The sequence below is a fragment of the Strongylocentrotus purpuratus genome, unplaced genomic scaffold (assembly GCF_000002235.5).
Source record: "Strongylocentrotus purpuratus isolate Spur 01 unplaced genomic scaffold, Spur_5.0 spur5_scaffold_19, whole genome shotgun sequence".
Lineage (NCBI taxonomy): Eukaryota > Metazoa > Echinodermata > Echinoidea > Camarodonta > Strongylocentrotidae > Strongylocentrotus > Strongylocentrotus purpuratus.
Window position 1 is genome coordinate 27,768,399 of NW_022145604.1, and position 19,766 is coordinate 27,788,164.

The 19,766-nt window shown below is 37.8% G+C and overlaps 1 protein-coding gene across 1 annotated transcript in view; it reads right to left on the bottom strand.

Annotated features, from left to right (window-relative positions):
• LOC100892839 (sushi, von Willebrand factor type A, EGF and pentraxin domain-containing protein 1) overlaps positions 1 to 19,513 on the bottom strand; it is a 34,561-nt gene extending 15,048 nt beyond the window's left edge. The window contains exons 1-20 of the mRNA XM_003724992.3: positions 19,497 to 19,513; positions 18,423 to 18,640; positions 16,720 to 16,905; positions 15,338 to 15,589; positions 14,394 to 14,579; positions 12,371 to 12,559; positions 11,474 to 11,668; positions 9,434 to 9,634; positions 8,974 to 9,183; positions 8,114 to 8,217; positions 7,453 to 7,621; positions 6,518 to 6,745; positions 6,055 to 6,240; positions 4,991 to 5,188; positions 4,294 to 4,429; positions 3,757 to 3,875; positions 3,197 to 3,385; positions 2,698 to 2,880; positions 1,724 to 1,924; positions 515 to 757 (exon numbers count right to left, since the gene is read on the bottom strand). Coding sequence (XP_003725040.3) covers positions 515 to 757; positions 1,724 to 1,924; positions 2,698 to 2,880; positions 3,197 to 3,385; positions 3,757 to 3,875; positions 4,294 to 4,429; positions 4,991 to 5,188; positions 6,055 to 6,240; positions 6,518 to 6,745; positions 7,453 to 7,621; positions 8,114 to 8,217; positions 8,974 to 9,183; positions 9,434 to 9,634; positions 11,474 to 11,668; positions 12,371 to 12,559; positions 14,394 to 14,579; positions 15,338 to 15,589; positions 16,720 to 16,905; positions 18,423 to 18,640; positions 19,497 to 19,513 — 3,610 coding nt within the window. The remainder of the gene's footprint in view (positions 1 to 514; positions 758 to 1,723; positions 1,925 to 2,697; positions 2,881 to 3,196; positions 3,386 to 3,756; positions 3,876 to 4,293; positions 4,430 to 4,990; positions 5,189 to 6,054; positions 6,241 to 6,517; positions 6,746 to 7,452; positions 7,622 to 8,113; positions 8,218 to 8,973; positions 9,184 to 9,433; positions 9,635 to 11,473; positions 11,669 to 12,370; positions 12,560 to 14,393; positions 14,580 to 15,337; positions 15,590 to 16,719; positions 16,906 to 18,422; positions 18,641 to 19,496) is intronic.
• Positions 19,514 to 19,766: the final 253 nt, after the last annotated feature.

A 19,766-nucleotide genomic window follows, 5' to 3' on the forward strand; every position in this document is an offset into this window, starting at 1 on the left:
TGGATATGGGTGCTATACAAATATCCAGTATTATTGCTATGTTCATTGATAAATGGTTCTTTGCTCTTGAACTTCTGACCTCATGAACTCAAAACTATTTTCCTTTGATCTTTTAATGCTCATGCATGAACCCAGTGGGGTCAACATTAATTCAAGTTATGTACAGTCAGTCATCATATTTTTAGATATTTTCTCAAGGATATGTTTCTGGGAGTAGATGTTTTTTGTGTAGTTTTGAGGTGTGTAAGAGTTTGTGTTAGGATCTAGTCTATGATAGCTCTGGGGGATGATAGAGGCAAGACAAAATATACAGAGAAACGAGAGACGGGATAGGGATACGGAGAGAAGAATGAGAAAAGACAATTAAGGGCCACCACCCGCACCCTTCCCTAATTCATTGGCTTAACTAATTTGAATTTTATTCATCGATGCCCCCCTACCATGAAGCATTTGTCCCTTCAACGGCTGGACCCTCGCTACGCCCCTGTGCCCTGTTGTATATGAAGAATCCTACCTTTGACCTCCACTGTGAATTGACAGGAAGCCTCGTTACCGGCTTCATCCAGCGCACTGCATCTGACGACATGTACACCTATGGTCAAGATCCCAGGCTGGGGATTACAGGTCACTACTGGTTCTTGTGATGGGTCATTGTCCGTAGCGACTGCTGACCACTCCACATTGGCCTTATCTGAGCTTTTGCTCGCAAAAGCGACTATATCTGACGGACAGTCCTCGAATACTGGAAGCTCCAAATCTGAAAAACAACCACATGACAATAAAATTTGCTAAACAAGGCAAGACATCAGCTTAATATGCTTAATGCTACATAATCATGAAGACACTTGATATGCATGTACATGTAAGTTTCAGATTTTATAAATCATTCTATTTTTATTAAAGACCTAACGAAAACATTACATAAAGGTAATTTATGAGAATTATAAAATATCCTCGTACTCGCAGCTCCGAAAGTCGACCATTGCAATGTTCTTGGCGCTTCAAAACTCCCAAAATAGCTTCAAATATTATGAGGAACGTGGTTAACTATTAAAATAATTTAGACAACTCATCTTTCCTCATTCACTCTCTGATTTTATTGACATAAGGAAATAACCTTGATTATTGTGACTTATATGACAGAGAGAGAAAAAAAGAATAACCCCAAAAAAATGATCGTAATTTTCTTTTAGAATACTCTTTTTTTTTTTACAAACTGGTACCAAATTCATCAATATTCTTATAAATTTACAAGAAGTTTACCTCAAAAATGATCGTAATTTGGCAGATCTTCATCGACTTTTAAGCTAGTACTGTATCGCACGCAGATTTGGTATCCTACAATACCCCTACCTCGATGTGCGGTGTAATCCGGAATAGCGTTTTTCGACCTGCGCAGTTGCTTTGCGCGGCAGCTAGCTCCGACCTGTCCCTTTTTTACTTTTTGGCAATGCAATGGTACAGACTTTGATCTAGATCTATCGGCAGATTTTTTCAGAGAAATAAGTTGCCTTTTTTTTCGTCTTCACGTCAACTATGCAACTTAAAATTGTCGGTAAGTTGTGTGGAGTTATTCTAAAATTATCTTGTACCGTTGTCTAGTCATACTACCGCTGAATTTTGTTGTTGTAGCGTAAAGGCCGCACTCCGACTTTTTGATATTTTTTTTTCTCCAAAAACACTGCTTCCTTATCGCCGGCAAATACGGTAAGTTGATTCTTACCCACACATTGAGCTTGTTCTACCTCGCCAGTCCAGGTCTGATCACTGGAACAAGTAACCTCCTTCAAACCAGGAGGTGTTATCTTGAAACCAGACTGTTCACATTCTAGTGAACAGACATCGCCGAAGCGCGGATCGGACAAACAAGTCTCTGGTAAGATCATAATGGATGATGGTTCAGACAGCACTTCACACGGTAGTCCTCGAAAAAAGAATAATATGAATATTTAAAGTAATTATTGATATGAGTTATTAAGAAAAAACGTGAAGAAGTGGAAAAGTAGAAGAAGAATGCAAAGTCAGGCATAGGCAGAGAGAGAAGATCGGTGTTGAGGTATTACTCGTTTGAAGGTTTCAGAGTATTATGACACTGTACCTTTGAGCATTAATTAAACAGGTGGATATATAGGTGAGACTTTTACATTATTCCCATATATGATTATATAGCGAACTTTGATTCAACCCTGCACTGTTATTCTCTCATCTTAATTTCTCACAAATATCCTAGAAGATACAATATATATATATGAATTTTCGGCTTGCAGCCTTTGTCAAGTAATGACAAATTTATTCAAAACCAGCTTTCTTCAAAGAAACTTAAAAAATCACTCTCATGCATCTCTCCCGCCTATTTTTTCTGCTTATTCCCAGTCTTTTCTCTGTTTCATCATCTTTTCAAAACAACTTATCCTCTTTCTTCATAACTGTGTGCCTCTTTTTCGTTTTGTTTCTCCTTTAGTTGTTTCATTATTTCATCTTCACTTGTCTATTTTCCGTCAACCGTCGCATATTGGCTTTTACATTTGGATTTGATATTTGTAAACATACTGTACACTTTTTCTTTAAAATTTGTACAATAAGAATTATATTCTAACTTGGCATACCCTAGGTAAAGAAATGACGAAAAATATGTCAAACGTTTATGTATAAGGTTGAACTTTCTGAGAATATCTGAGAATAAAACAAAACACTTACTTTCACATACAAAGCTTGTACTAGACCACACCTCTTCTTCCAGACAGCTCTTTATGCTTTCTCCAATGCCAGTATAACCCAGTTCACAGGAGAATGTACAAATGGACCCGAAAGGCACGGGTGAACTATCACATCCAGAAAGAGAAGCAAACTCAGGAATTTGCAGAGATGGACATGTTTGAACTGTTTAGAAAAAAAGTGAAGGAAAATTACAGCACTGGCTTTAAAACAATAAAATCACCAATAAAATAATAGGTTAAAAGCTAGACTATGGAATACTTCATAATAAAGTAACGACCATGATGTATCATAACAACACAGTCCTAATTCAATTAACTTAAAAGCGTTTATTATTATTCCTATTTTTATATGAAAACAAACTGTATAATGTATAAAACTGGATTCGTGAACACAGGAGTGTGAATATCTGTCTCCCTTCTCCTTTAAATCAATCAAGATATATATTTTTTTAATGAAAAGAAGATAGCATTAGACTCACTCAGGCAAGTCGGAGTGAGGTCATTCCATGCAGGCGTACCATCGGATGTTAGTTCACACTGCAAACTTGATGTACCCATCAGATTATACCCGACATCACATGAAAACAAGCATTGACTTCCAATGAAAGAGTCAACGCAGCCAGTAACGGCCCCGTGAAGGGGCGGCTGTTGGACGGAGCAGCGGTGAACTGGAATTATCATCAGAAAGGCGGAATGAAAAGATTTTTGTTTAATGTTTGTTTTCATTTTATCATCATTATATCATATTGATCATCACAACTAAATAACTGGGATGCAATGATTTTATAACTCGACGCCGTTGGAGAAATAACTGTAGAAAAGAAATAACAGGTACTCCTGAAGTAAAAAAATTGAAAAAAAGATACTAAATAAGTTTATTGGTCACTAAATTTGTTTGAATATATAAATATTATTGACTATTTTCTTACTGCCTCTCTACCAAAACAGCGTACTTTTAGTCTGTCCCATCCAGCCCTTTCATTGTGCCTCTTAGGTCTATTTGTTTTATGATTATAAATGCATTAGTTCCTAGACTTACCATTCACTGTTATGATAAGGTCACACAATGAAGTTAGTCCAAAAGCATCGGTTGCCTTGTATCGAATTCTCGTATCGCCTTCTGGAAATTCACTCCCAGGAGCATACCCCAAATCCAGTCTGTTGTACATTTTTGAAAAATACAGTTAAAACAATAAATGGACTTAGAAATACGTGTAAAAAATCTCGTATATACATGATTGTTTGGTATTTGTGAGAAGCGAGAAAATGTGACATAAAATATGAACTTGGAGGTGATGACGAGGTCAGATATTTAATTTCTTTGTTTTGAAAGAGGATGATTGAGTGTCATAATAAAAGGGAAAACCATGACCTGGGATAGATGGAAATATAAAGGGATGAATATATAGCAGTGGTCATGGTGGCAGCTTACGCCTGGTGATCTTGGCAATATGACAGGTAATTTTTTTCTCTCGCTATAATGCCTAGAAGTGGATAGCTAATCTTATTCCTGCAGTTTTGACCAATCTCAGACCTAGACCCTTCATATAGCGGTATATAATGTTGTATAAATTACCTCTTTATGGTAGCATTTCCAGAGTTGTCAATTGGATTGGGTTCCTGAAAGTAAACTTCCGCGGTGGTGCGTTCACGTAGAGCATCAGCATTAATGCGATGAGGGCAAGCCACGTCAAATGTAGGAGCTTGTATATCTAAAAGAAGCGGAATTAAAAGGGTACGTAAGCCTATAGTCCTGAACACGTCCTAGAAGAGAAAATGATTCCAGTCCCAGATACTCTGTGGTGGAAGCCTCGCCAGAAGATTGGGCGCATCGTAAAGTAATTTCCAGGGCTTTTTTTAACATTGTGAAATCCTTACGTGTGCCAGGTGGGTTAAAAACCAAGGCTTCATAGAAGAGAACGTGCAGCATTGAATTCGGTTGATTTTATTCTTATTTTATTCTTATTTTTGATCGCACCCAGTCATCCAAACTACTAAATGGGCCTAGATGATTTCAGGAAACTTGAAATCAAGCAGAGGCAACGATATATCTTCAGCAGTCTGTTGCAGGAGGGCGGCAGCTAACAATTCGTTTGAATGTTCAAATTTTGACGATATCGGGAGGGGGGATGACAGCCCCTCTTCCCCCTAATTGCACTGCATGAACCTCACACAAAAGTTTTTGTTGTTGTTGTTGACCTTTGCTTACAATTTTTTTACAGAAATCTTAAGTTGTAATTACAAATAAAAATCATAGAAAAATTTGGACATACCAACGCAGAAGGAATCACCATTTGGGCTCCAATTTCCGTCCGTATTACACAACACGCTGCCAGGACCTTCCAGTCGAAAACCAGTTTGGCATGTAAACTCACATGTGAAACCAAATTGAACGAAATCAGATGATGAACATTCAGATGGTGTCGCACTGCCATAGGGGATAGCCAATCGAGCTGGGCATGTGATCAAATCTAGGTGGTTATTTTAAGGAAAAAAAAGAAGAAGAAAGATTTGTTTATTAAAAAATTCTGTTCAATTTCACTGGCGGACTGAATTGCACACAGATACAGACACAGATTCAAGGACGTGAAAAATGCGTCTGAAGTTAACAATGGATGCGCGCAGCGGACTTCTGCTTGATTGGTAAATTTCTTCCCATTTTCAAACATATTTTGAACGTGATATTTGTCAAAATATCCCTTTTTTAGAATCCACAAGCTAGATGCGGAATACAGAACCATAGCTCCTCTGTGATCTCTAGACTGCACTATGCCCCGAGATGGAGTCAAGGGGTACAGTACAGTTTCAAGATTACCTTTGGCTTTAGTCTATCTGTGCGCACAGCCCCTTAAAACAGTCAATATTTGTGTATTATATTCCATACTTCAAGAATCTTTCCTAATCCTGTCATCTGATTGGTTGAAAGTGAAGTCGTGTTTTTAACTATTAAATTTTGCTGTGATCCCCATTGGTTTAAGTGTAATATATGACTTTGTGTGAGCCCCGAGCGTGGATACCATAATCACAGTGTGATTTGATAGCTATTTTTCTGTTCCACTGAAGCACAGTTCTGCTTTCCCTGTTCTTCAGGAGCACAGTTTGATGATAATTTTTAAATGTGAGGACCCCATGATTGGTAAGTGAGTCGCACATGTATTATTTGACTCTTTTTACGGTATATAAAAGATATATTGGTTTTTTAAAATTTGAGGTATAGTTGTTTCGATAGGCACTCGGGGACGCTACATCCTGCTATGACCCCGAGACCCTATAGAAACAACTATGCCTCTCATAGCAGTCAATATATCTATATTATAACATTCACATTGTAATTTACCAGTGCACTGAAAATCCTCCCCACTCCACTGAGAGTCTGCTTGACATGTACGCAAATAGCTGTCCGCTCCAGAGGGCGCCCTATAACCAGGTTCGCAAGAAAACCCGCACGATGTAAGATAGGCCACTGTAGAAGACGGGCAATCTGACAAGCCATTTGTAACGTCGGGAACATCACATCTAACAACTGAAAATAAAATGAATAAAGTTATGAAAATGGAACATTAATCACAGTGTGAATTGTATCATGATTACAGTGAGCTGTTAATTATTAGTCCAATGCATAAAGAAGGATTATCAGCAAGTGAGAGAGGTTTTGACATATCCACTGAAATAATACTACGGAAGACATCTGTTATGTGTAAACATTATGATTGATGAGTTTAAACACTTCGACCCCCACCCCCTCTCCCCCCCTAGAATTTCAATAAGCTTAATATGTCTTATTTCTACTTAAACCTTACTCTCACAGACTGGATCGGGGCTACTCCACATTGCATCGCAGTTTGGGCCGGACTCTGAAATGTCACAAGTTCTGTTCAAAGACCTGCCCCCTGTTGACAAGGTATGGCCAAGCTCACATCTGATAGTACACACCGATCCATACACAACTCCTCCATTACACGACCCCACTCCTGCCGCTAAAGATACAATGCTGTTCTCAGGAATGGATAATGGCGGACATCTGCAAACTGAATTGAAAAGGACATTTATTTATTTTAGAGTTGATCTAGAATATTTCATATGCTGGGCAGCTTAGAATCAATTCTTTGTTAGGAGGGTTAAACCCCCTAAACCGCCTAGATCCGCCCCTGCAGCATCTTTGGTCTTGTTCTTCTTCTCGATATTTATTTACTGGTCGAGGTACATAATTTGCTGGTCTTTTAGAATCACCAGATTTCAGAGGATTCACACTTTTCACAACGAAAAACTTCTGCATATTTCAGTCTTTGCGTGATCGTCTCCAGCTCCAGCAGATATTGGGCGTCAGCGTGCAGACCTGTACTACCGGCGCAGTATAGCCACTGCTGACGGCCGTACAATACAGTGCGAGCTTCCGTTTTTTTGTATCGGTAATACTCATAGAGATGGGAGAGATAGTGCCGTCTAAGTTCCATTTCATTGGTTTAAGGTTTGAAAATTGATACTCAATATTGTGTTAAAGTTATATCAGAAAAGATAATCTTTATTTTATAATTCCACGGGGCGATTTTTAATTTTGCAATCGCCCCCGTGAGTAACCTGACAGGGGCGATTATGGAGCGGATCACCCACCGCCCCCGTGTATTTTGAGCGTTGATTTCACATCATTATAACTGGTCATTCAACAAGTTAAAAAACTGTGTTACAAATCACCAACTGTCCCGTGGATATACATGTAGGGTGAAGGAGAATTTACCTTTGGCTGTGACAGAAAAAGAGCAATCAATCTTATTCCCAGACACGTCTTCTGCCTCATAAACCAGTGTATGACTACCTTCTGAGAACAAGGATGGGCGGTTGGGTCCTACTTCATCAGAGTTAATGCTGTAAAGAGTTGCTTCAATACTCATTCCAAGATCTGAGGCCTGCGGGAAGATACAAATGGAAGAAGTTTTCCTATGTTTGTTTCTGTGTTTTCTGTTTTTAAATGTATAATGTGATCAAAAGTACCTGTAAGCAATAAAACGCAGCGTTACTATCAGAATACACTATTGAGTTTTCGAAAAGTCTGTCATTTTGTAGGTACAATCGTTTGAGATAATTATTCGCAAATTATTGTAAAATTATGTGTAACACGCCTGTCATGTCTCTTCAAACCAATAATTCCGCTCAAATAGTATGAGGGGAAAACAAGATAAATTTTGATCCAAAGATGATAAAAATGTGAATTTTAGAGCAATAAATTTATTTAGCGAGAATTGATTGGGCTTCTGACTAATCATGGTACAACTCTATCAAAATGCCATTAGAGAACAATGGAGACATGCAGTTGCAAAATTGGAAACTGTAGGCCATCGTTAATTCAATTTTTGGCATTACGTACAATTGAGTTAAACACAATATTTCAAGTGACATACCAGAATAGGCTCCCATCGGCTCCATTGTATCTTACTCATCGTCATCCCTGGGTCAGCCTTCAGCACGATATCCTCAGGACAGGTTAGGTCAGGTGGTGTTATGTCTGTCACAAAACATCATAAGGTTAATAAATTTTATGTATTTTCCCTCTTAATTTCATGTTTCCCAGAGAAAGTGTCAAAAATGTGTGTGATTGAAAGAAAATTGGAAGCAAAATTGTTACATGTTTAATAAGTAAGAATAAATGATTGAGTCAGGTACAGTCAATTTCCATGGTTGTTATGACTTACAGATTTATTGATAGATACATCCAAAACATGACTTCTGATGTATAATAAAGAGCTGAATTCCCAAAGCGGGCCTAAATCAAATTTTGACAGAAATAGATTTTTTGGTGAATATATGTGCATCTTGCGCATGAGAATCAATATTGCACTTAAAGTATATTCAAATTCAAATTTCTAGAGGCAGCAATTATTTGCGGAACGACATAAGAATGCGAAAGGGCTTTTAGCCCACATTTATTGTTTCAGTCCAATCTTGGTACAAGATGATTTTGACAATACCTTTTTTAATGACTGCTGCTCTGTCAACAGTGACAGCAGATTTATGAATAAGGTATCATGAGACAGAGTATTAATTACTCATTAATATGAAATATAATTCATGGTTACGAAGGTAATTACTTGAAATGGAAATCTTCTGAATTCGGGTTTACTCTTTTTTAAATACACACTGTGTATATAAAGAAAAGAAATGACATAATTATGTTAGCTGAAATCAAGGTTTCTTCTTAATAATAGTAAAAAAGACAACCAGTTTTACCCAAGACAACAGCGTTTTCCTGCTGTTTACCTACCTCTGCATAACACTGGAATCCCATCCCATTCACCAGTAGCCAAGCAAACTCTCACATGTGAGCCTTCCACCAATGAATAGCCATCATCACACTGAAAATTGCATGCAGTAGAATATTTCTGTCTTTCTGATGTTACAGTCGATTCGCCATTGTATAAGCAATTCACGGTAGTGACAGTTGATACTGGTATGGGGACTGAACAGGTCACCACTGTGGAAAGATAGAAAAGAAATCTTAAGCTTATTACAATTACTGTTATTAAATTTATTGGAATTTCATACACAAGGGTTAACAGAACTGAATATTTAACTATAAAGGCGAGCGCTGCCAAACCATATTCTTCTTTTAGGAAACTGCTTATCTCAATACACCAAATAGCTGAAAATGTTTTGGTATCTTACACTGTACATCTCATTTTTTCTATCATAACAAAAAGAAACACGAAAGAGTAAAGTCTTACAGGTGCATTCGATGGAATCCCCAGACCAAGTCCCAACACCATTTCCATCGTCTGAGCATGTCATTTCCCCAGATCCAGTAGGTTCATAACCTTCTTGACAGGAAAGTGTGCAAACTGTTCCGTAGTTTACTTCTCCGGTCGTGCAGCCTTGTTTCACAGCGAACATTGGGACAGATAGGTCTGCAACTGCACAGTTGATTACTGTAAAAAGAAAAGATGACAGTTCAAAATGCAAACTTAAATCTATTTCAATCTACAAAATGTGACATTTAAATGGCCATTCACTAGAACTTGAGATTAAGTTTGAAGGCTGAATGGATGTCGTGTCCACTTAGTTCATTGAGGCAGTATAGCATTCTTAGTAGTATGTGGCATTACAATTTAAAAAAGCCTCATACCTCCTATCTGAAGTCGTCACATCTAGAATGGGTGTGACCAACTAGAAGTGATATGACCTGATACATGTACTTTCATAATTATTTTGAATTTTTTGAGTTACCTTAGACATTTTTAGATGTTAGGATACTCAGATTTCGTTTTGGGGGTGTGCCACTTGTGCCTCGAAACCCCTATCCATTTTTTAAGAGTCATTTTTGCAGAAAAGGGTACCCATTTTTAGGAAGTTCCTTGAAATATATGCCCATTTTTCAGAATTTTCTTTTTGAAAAATGGACCCATGTTTAGTGATATTTTTATAACAAATGGGACCCATGTTTAAGGACTTTTGTGTGAAAAAAGTGACCCATTAGAGCGGCACATCCCTGTACATATCTTAAAGGGATTGTATCATGCCAAATACTGGTTAACGCCATCTACGTCATCTTTTGGACAACTGCATGTAAACGAATGGGCTTGATTAACTGGGTTAGCGCGCGCTAGCATTAGCGAAACAGACCGAAGTTCTCCTCACGTTTCGGTTTCGCATAATTATGTTGCACGCTTGTGAATGCTGCTGTAGCGTTGTCCGTAGTCGTATTATACCAGATTGGCCACGAGTGAGCCCCCCCCCCCCCCCGGGCTACAGTATGTATTTAAAAGTATAATGTTGGATATGTTGGTTTTGTATAGCACATGTCTCTTCAAAAGCGCTGTGACAAACTTAGCATTGCACAATATATCTATTTCAAGGAAACATTTGCAGGGCTGCCAACACTCACGCATTGAGCATGAGACTCACCCATTTCACTCAATTCTCACGTGTGCATGTGTAAGATCGGCGCCCATATAGCTAGCTAGCCTGATGATGTACGTATCCTCGCACTGTACCCATATTCATATGCAGCTAGCCGGCTCGGGCCGAGCCTGCCCTAGCCCCGAATATGGATTGGACAAACCACCAACAGCATGCCGAGCTCCAGTACGTCATCAGTAACAGTTGACAATTCAATTGATCAAGAACAGCAAAGATTTCACGGTTCTGTGCTTTGTTTTTAAAGAGGGCCTAATATTACTTCAAACAGTTGAATAGATAGAGAGGGATTATAAAAGTACAAAGTGAGTTTTGAGAATGAAAAATGACTTGTGATTATGTAACAACTTAAGAAAACTTGCCTGTGGCTTTGTCACAGAGAGTGAGCGCGTGGAGCCCTCAGCACCTTGCTCTACGCCTAGCCCAGCCGCCCACGTTTGTGGGCAAACAATCAGGTATTCCATGTTAATAATTTTCTTTATCTCTCTGCTAGTCTGTATGATTTTCTCTCTCCATATTGCCTTTAGCTATGTTAAAATACTCTATAAAGTATGCACCAGATCACGCAATTTCACCTTGAAAAATAAAAAAGCTCTTCACTGTGGGAGGGGGGCATGTCCCCCTCCCACACCCTTCCCCACTCCCTTCGCTTCGCTCGGTCCGGCTTGGTCGCTTCGCTCCCTCGCGCTAACGCTTCTCGTATAATCTCACTCTCAACTGTTTTCCAATGTTGGCAGCTCTGCATTTGTCTACTATAGGTACCCGCCTGCTTCACATGGTTTACAAGTGGAAAAAGGACTGCAGTACTGCTTGAGAACCTTCTTCCTTTCTATGTACGCGGTAATACTTACATTGGCAAGTTGGGATGGTACTGCTCCAAGTGTGATCTTCTTGGCATGTTAAATCTTCGCTACCTTGAAGATGGTATCCCTCTGAGCAAATGAAGTGGCATTGGTTACCCGATGACACTTGTCTTCCTGACGGACATTGGGAAGTGACTGTAATCTGAAGACCGATGGATAATGATGGTTTGGTACAGTAGATTCCTGTTAGGGTAAATACATAGTTAACTTCATTTACGTACAATACTTGTATGAGTTGGATTTTATTGCCAAATCACTAACATGTACATTTATTTGTATTCAATACAATATACATACATATTATTTGGTAACTGGAGTTAAATAGCAACATGCTAATTGAGGTTAGCTCCAGAGAAAGTCTTTCAATATTTAGCATTGAATGCAATCAAAAATTTGTTTAAAAGGTCTACATGTAAATTAATGTTGATATCTTTCAAGGAAATTACAAACACTATTTACAATAAAAGAAAGAAAAATAAAAGTAAATCATGTACCTTAATCTATAGCTTTAGGTAATCAATATCACAATCATGCAGTAAAACATAGTCATCCAGTGACGTTTTCTGTCATGCTGTGTGCAAAAGCTTCTGCGGCTTGTTATATTTATCATATCGCTTCACGCTGCTTGATGGGTGTAAACAGTGCATGATATGTTGTCTTTCATAGTCGACACTCTACACAACTCAATGCGAATTGATGTTTTTTTTTAAAGTCTTAAAGCCCTTGAGCATACATAATTTAATGTGAATTTACAGATCCTTGTTTACCTGCAGAATAGAGGTAATAGTGCAATTTGTCAATCACTCCCCCCCCCCTTCCTTCACTCTAAATAAAATGAAGATACATTCATTATTTGCATTATTGTAAAAATGCCGGGGCACTTACTGGAGCAAACTGGTGACTCGCCATCCCAGAAAACAGACGAGCTTCCAGGTTGAGCAACGCAAGTACGAACGTCATTGTTGATTTCATATCCTACATGGCACTCAAAATGGCAGCTAGATCCGTAATCCCTGCTGCAAGCTCCTGTTATTCCACCATTTTCCAAAGACGGTAGCTCATTACACTGTGTGACTGGTATAAAAGTGCATAATATGGTAAATCACAGTACACACCGACAGTTGGTCTTGTGGCTGAAACCGTTAATTAAGTGAACTTTCAAAGAATATAAATCAAAAATAATTTAACATAGTAAGTTGCTAAGTGTACCTAATTTAGTAAATCAAAAGAGTCGTGCATACCGCATTTTTCTAATTTAATGATAACAATTATTGATCATAATGACATAAATAATAACCCTTATAATGATAAGAATTATAATAATAAATACATGCATAATACAAATAATCATAATAATAATAACAACAACACAAGTACTACTAATAATGATAATGATAATAGTAATAAAATTGTAATAATTATAATAGATATTTTTAAAGTGCACATATCCACCATGCAAGATGCAGTGCTCACAAAATTCAGTAAATACCTTCTTACCTTTACCTATACAATGCATTTACAAAAAAACATGTACCCGCCTTTAGTAGCTTCAAGTTAAAAATGTATAACCATTGTAACCTTAAATCATATTTTATTGTAAAGAAAGACTGATACCCTTCATAATGATGCCATTTTCATAATTGTACTGCCAAGGATGACTGAACAGCAAAATTTTAAAAAAGTATTGTAAAAATCCTCTGGTACCACGTTTGGGCTGAAGCAATGAATGTGGGTCATGGCTATTACGTGTGTTTTCTCATTCCAAAACAATTGCTCCTTTATTTCCAGTGACTATTAGGCGGTTGAAAAAAAAGGTGTAAAAATCAACTCAAGCTAAAAAAAAATACTTATTACAAGCAAAATTTATGATTTTCTCTTTGTTATGATAATTACAATCTTGACTTCATTTGCATCCCTTGTTTACATGTAATACAAAGATTTGGTATTGGGTCATGAATTTGGCTCAAATGAACATATTGGAAGCATATGCGATTCTACAATATTCAGTGATCATTATCGTGGTTGAAATCGAGTCTAAAATTATGAAATTGTAAATAGTAAACTGTATATGTTGTATAGCTCCCTCTCAAGGTAAAGATATTAATAAAGCTATAAAACAATATTTCTTGACTAAAATCGACCGATTAGCTATTCCCGTTTGGAAATTATATGTCACAACTACATAATCTAAAATTTTCATTATTGCAGCTACCATTGTACGGTATTGTACGCTATTTGAAATTCATCATTTTAAACAATGAAGCACAAGGTACAATTTTAGTTTTAAAAGAATTTAAGACAAAAGAAGCACATACATATGTCTTGACCTACATTGGTCCCTAAAGCACAAACTGTGAACAAGGCAATTTTTACAACAACTTCTAATGGCCCTGGTGCTCATTCACCAGTGGCAGAAATATTATGAATAGGGTATCATTGGACAGGAAATAAGTCATTCTTTATCATGAAAGCAATTCCAAAGTCACATAGGTTATGACTTTTCAATTAGGAGCCACTTAAGTTGGGTACACTTTTGATTGATACACAGTTGTATATCGCCTTGGGGGAGATCGAGTGGCAAATGTAGATTACAGGGAGCAGGCGCAGATCTGGCAACAACAAAAAGTTTTTAAAAAGATGGTAACAAAGAATTTATATATATTTTTTTGCTCAAATTTGAATAGTGCAGACCATTATTTTTGCTCAGCGGGGGGTGTTGAGTGCTCAATACCACAATAAAAATAATGTTAGTGCTTTACCCTAAAGGACAGCAATGCCGCAGCGGGATTCAAACTATGAACCATGTGATACACCTTCGATGAAATAAAAACCCTGATTAAGCCTGAATAATTTCATTTTTATAATTTTCTTTCTCTCTTTCAACCTAAACAATGAAATTCCTACGTACTTTGACAAGACGGTGTTATGCTGTTCCACATTCCCGTTGAGCCCGTCAGCACACATAGCTGGGTCTCTTGTCCCTGAAGACTGTATCCTGTACTGCAACTAAAGGTACACTCTGAACCACGGATGTTACTCTGTGGGCAGCTAATCTGAAGAGGTGGATGGGCAGCCAGGGCAGGACAATACACAACTAAAGAAGATGACAAGAGAATAGATACTGTATAAGTATAGATACTTTGAAGAATGTTAATTCATTCATTAACCCACATAAAAGTAATGTTTCATCTTGTCTTGCAATTTAAATAATGGAAAAATATCACTCTTTTTGTACTTATTTCAGCTGTAATTAGCAAACTCAAAATCACATTGTGTAATGTGCGATGACTATCACAATAGATTGTAGATAAATATAGGCAGGCGTGTCCTCATGAATTCCAATCGACTTTATGCTTGACTGAAATTCAAATATTGCATTTTGATAACTGGGTTACCTAAACACAACATGCTAACATTGAGGAAGGTATGGACTTCCACTTTAAACAATAAACCCATCAGATTTCAGAAAAATTAATAAATTTTGTCAAACCATTTACAACTGCAAAGTCATAGAATATGCTGGATATCTTAGCGAAAATATGCACCCTTTGAAACAAAGTTTGAAATATGTCTAAAGTAATGGTCCTTGTTATATTTATAATATAACAATCTTTGTAAAAGAGATGAAGGACATGTAGGCCGATATATATTCCTGAAAAAACTAGACTTTCTTATTAGTATACTTTTCCCAGAGAACATATTTTGCCCTAGAATGAGGCTGACCTCAACAGTGGTAGTACTTGACATGGTATTATCAGGGAACATTGTCCCTGATATTATATACATGTATGATGTCAATGGAATTTTGGATACATTTGTTAGATGTAGATCACTTTGTAATACATTTCCTACCTTCCACCGTCACAGTAAACAGACACGTTGCCTTATTCTGTGCATTGTCCGTTGCAGAGTATGTAATAAGATGGTCGCCTTCTTCAAACGTACTCCCGGATGCAGAACCCTGTTCAAGGACAACAGTGACTGCCTCCCCGGAATTGTCGGCTGCTGATGGCGTAGCCCACATCACGATAGCAGATGTTACTAGAGGTGGTGCGAGAACGCTCTGTGATGAAGGACATCCTGTAATGGTTGGCGCGAGGCTATCTGTAAGGAATGTGGACCATGCAGTATTGTTATTATGGAAAGTGCCATATGCATCAGAAAAGTAAACCAACGATACAGCAAAGTATCAAATATCGATGGCAAATCAGTGTGAGGTACGTTTACATTCAGCTTTAATCAGATCAGGCAAATTATCAGTCATAATCGTCCTCCTTCATATATGAGGAAATAGAAATTGGGTACGTTATGCTGTTAATATAACAATGTTTTTATATTAAACATCCTATCACTTAATGTCTGAATAATGTCATATTTCAGACTCAATTCAATTTTGTATCATAAAACCGGCTTTGAATCTAGCCACTCAAATTTTGTCTCTTTTAAAAAAAATCTTAACCCCGCTAACATTTCTAAGCTCATTTGGAGATTAACAGTATTATGATAAATAACCTTGATACAATACTGTCTTAAGTTAAATGAGACAACAAATTCTCCATATTATCCTAATCCGATCACATCTGCAATTGGAATCACATCAGCGAGTGATTCTGTCCACGGAATCACAACCGTGACGGCGTGAGTGATGTATTCTGTGGACATCACTCGCACTTAATTGACTTGTGATTGACAGAATCACTCCCAAGACTGATTCCATGGCCAAATTCACTCCCTGTAATGATTTTGTCCACAAAATCAGTCTCGGGAGTGATTTCGTGACAAAATGATGTGATATTGCTGTCGTGACAACATCAATAGGTGATATTGCTTTTGTGACAATATCAAATGGTGGGATTAATTTGGTGACAAAATTGATTTTTTTTTTTTTTTACTTATATCATACATGTTACACTTGGCGCCCCATATGTTTTAGCATTTAGCATTTGCATTCTACTTTTGAGCGAAAACAGTGCAAAACTGGTGTCATTGTAAAGAAGAATATTTAAAGATGTTTTTGCTGTCTGATATGGGTGTAATTATTGCACTCTAGTTGTTAATTTCTATGAAAGTAGGATTATTTGAACATACGGTAGTACATTTTAAAGCAATTTGCGCGTGTTGTAGATCTTCATGCAAGTCGTTCTTGTAAGTCATTCATAGGCAAGAGTTCGACGTAGAACAAACAAATATTATGAATTCTACACACATGAAAATTATTGGAATCTATATATTACCGATACAATCTAGGGTGCCTTCAGTTCCAGACCATTGGCCACTCTGCAAGCAGGTCCGTGTTGGCTGTGAGCCTTCAAGAGTGTAGCCATAGTCGCAGGATAAGGTACATGAACTGCCATAGTAGGAAGTACCCATACAGCTCCATGCACCATTGGTTGGGTCATCCAACGAATTACATGTGACTCCTTGAATTAAAGCAAGTATAATTTTTACGTGATATGATCGATGTTGAAATTCATACTCTAAATTTACATCGTTAACAATGTGTAGGCCTATACCTAAATTAATATCAAACTCTGTAACACAAAACTCATAGGCGCCCCCTCCCCCCGACTCCGAGGTCGGAGGGACCGCACACGTGTTTCCACTTTCCAAAATCTCTGCATGGTACTTTATCGAGCGACAGAGTCCGGCCCTCCCTCCATTGACCTTTACACCAGAGATAGGGGGGGGGGGGGGGTGGTGCTTTCAAAAAGAGGGGACATGCATGCGCGTACCTTAAATAAAACACACTGAGTGGGGGATTTTTTTTGTCCAACCCCCCCCCCCCCCCAGTTTTGCCGAAAGGGTGGGTTGGGAGTGTCGCGTTGACTGGAACGCGACCATTCGTCCTAGAGGCCCCCCCCCCCCCCCCCGTTTTGCCGAAAGGGTGCGATGACCAGTCTTCCACATCAGTCGTTATAATATAATTTAAGGACTAGAAATTTTAGTTGTTCAAATTGAAAGTATCAAAATAGAAACAGATCAAACATTAAAAACGTAGTCTTGCATATCAGGCGTTTATAAAAGATTAAATCAATTAATAAGTTTAATAAATATTTAAAAATGTCAAATAAGAATAATATCCATGTCTTTTTATGTATAGAATTCATTTTTTGATGTAAACTAGTCATGCATAAGTCTTTACAAATGAAATAACAAATAAATAAATAAATAACAAAGTAGGTCTAGGGAAGGGGGGTTCTGAATTCCTTACATAGAAATTAAGAAATATATTTTATTTTTGTTATTTTAATAAATAAACAACTGATATGGAAGACTAGGTAAACACCTTTATTTGAGATTGTTTATTTTCAAAGTAAATTATTTGATTGTGTTTCTCGTTATTTATTGATTTAATTCTAACAAACGCCTGATCTGCAAGACTACGTAAAAACTAGTTTATTTAATTTTTAATCTGTTTCTATTTTGATTATTTGAATTTAAATGACTTAAATTTCTATTCCTTAAATTATAAACGACTGATGTGGAAGACTAGTCAATGCACCCTTTCGGCAAAACCGGGGTGGGGGGCTTTGGACGAATGGTTGCGTTCAAGAGATGCTACCCACCCTTTCGGAATAGGCCGAAAATACCTGGGGGACATTAATACATGGAGTGGAATGATGCTGCAAGCTAAAGTGTATGAGGATGCGTCAACCTATATCATATAATACCGGACACTTTACAAATTATAGGCCATTTCACTGGGATATGCTCATCACCCGCTCAGCATCTGTTTCGACCCATGGCCAATGCATGCACTTACTCCGTATTATCGAAAATGAGTGAAGTCTTTTCGGAATTCAGATGCCGTCGTTCATGGTCGGTCGTAGATGTAAATTATCACATTTGATCGACACATGGTGATGTCATATTTGCAAATATACAGTACAAACACACCTCCACACACCAAACAAACCGCACACACATCAAAACTTACGCTCACAAAATGGGTTGGAGCCTGTCCACAGACCTGTGTTCGACCAGCGATAGCACGTCCTTGTTTCGGAGCCAACAAGACGATACCCAGAGACACAGGAGAACGTACAGACTGATGAAACGAAATTGGTATTAGTGCATCCTACATTGCCACTAGAAGGCGCTCCCAACGTAGCGCAGCGAATACCTGTGAATGGATAGAATTTTGAGTGAAATAACCTGGTCGAAGTAGAGGGCTAGCTATAGAGTATAATTACGGTGGATATCCAGGCCGAGTGTCATGTCAGCCATATATAGCTCAACATTAATAATAATCTAGTAAAGTGTTGAGTGGAAACAAATGTGAGATGTAAGTCACGGTTTTGAATCATGAGCTTTGTGCAAATTCTTCATGAGCATCTTATTGCTTAAACTTAAAAAAAAAAAGGTGACCCTACCCCCCCCCCAACGAAGAAAAATGATAAATTTTCAAATTTTGAGACCCCCCCCCCCCCCCCAAAAAAGTGTCCTCTTATCCCCCCCCCCCCCCCCCGGCTTATTCAGCGGCTAGCTGAGTCGTTGCGATTTTGTTGGGACCAAAAAAAGTGTCCTCTTAACCCGGCCCCCCCCCTCTCCGCTTATTCAGCGGCTGGCTGAGTCGTTGCGAAATTTTCGGCCCGATTTAAAAATGTTACCCCCCCCCCCCCTTGAAAAAATCCTGCGTACGCGCCTGTTCAAAGCATTATAATAACTATGATTGTATTAACGAAGCAACGGACCCCAACTTAATTGTCAAATAATTTCGATATACATATGTATGCATTATTTCGGCAATTAATTTCAGCTTCAAACCTATTTCATGAGAATTTGCATGCATGGCGTCTCTTTACTTTTCAGCTGTTTTATACATGCAGTATACTACTAACAATATTTTTTAATAATTTTCGTTATACATATATGAATTTTAGAATTATTTCGGCAATTTTCAGCTTGAAACTTATTATTTATTATTTATTATGACAATTTGACGTCCTTTGCTTTTACACACTACTGTAATAATATTAGATATATAATGATGCTTCCTTATAATAAGCACTTAGTTCTGTCAAGCATGATGCTCAATTGCTCATGTATATATAAATATATATATACATATATATATATATATCAGGGGCGGATCTAGCTTTTTGCTCAGGGGGGGGGGGGGGGGGTTGACCAATAATGACGATGCGAAGCGGCGAACCGATTTTTTTGGGGTGTTTATTTGAACCCCGTAAGTGATGTTTTCCTGGCATCTATTAACACAATGGAGACCATAAAAAGCAGTGCATGATAACGTCTTTTTAAATCAAGTAACAGTTAAATA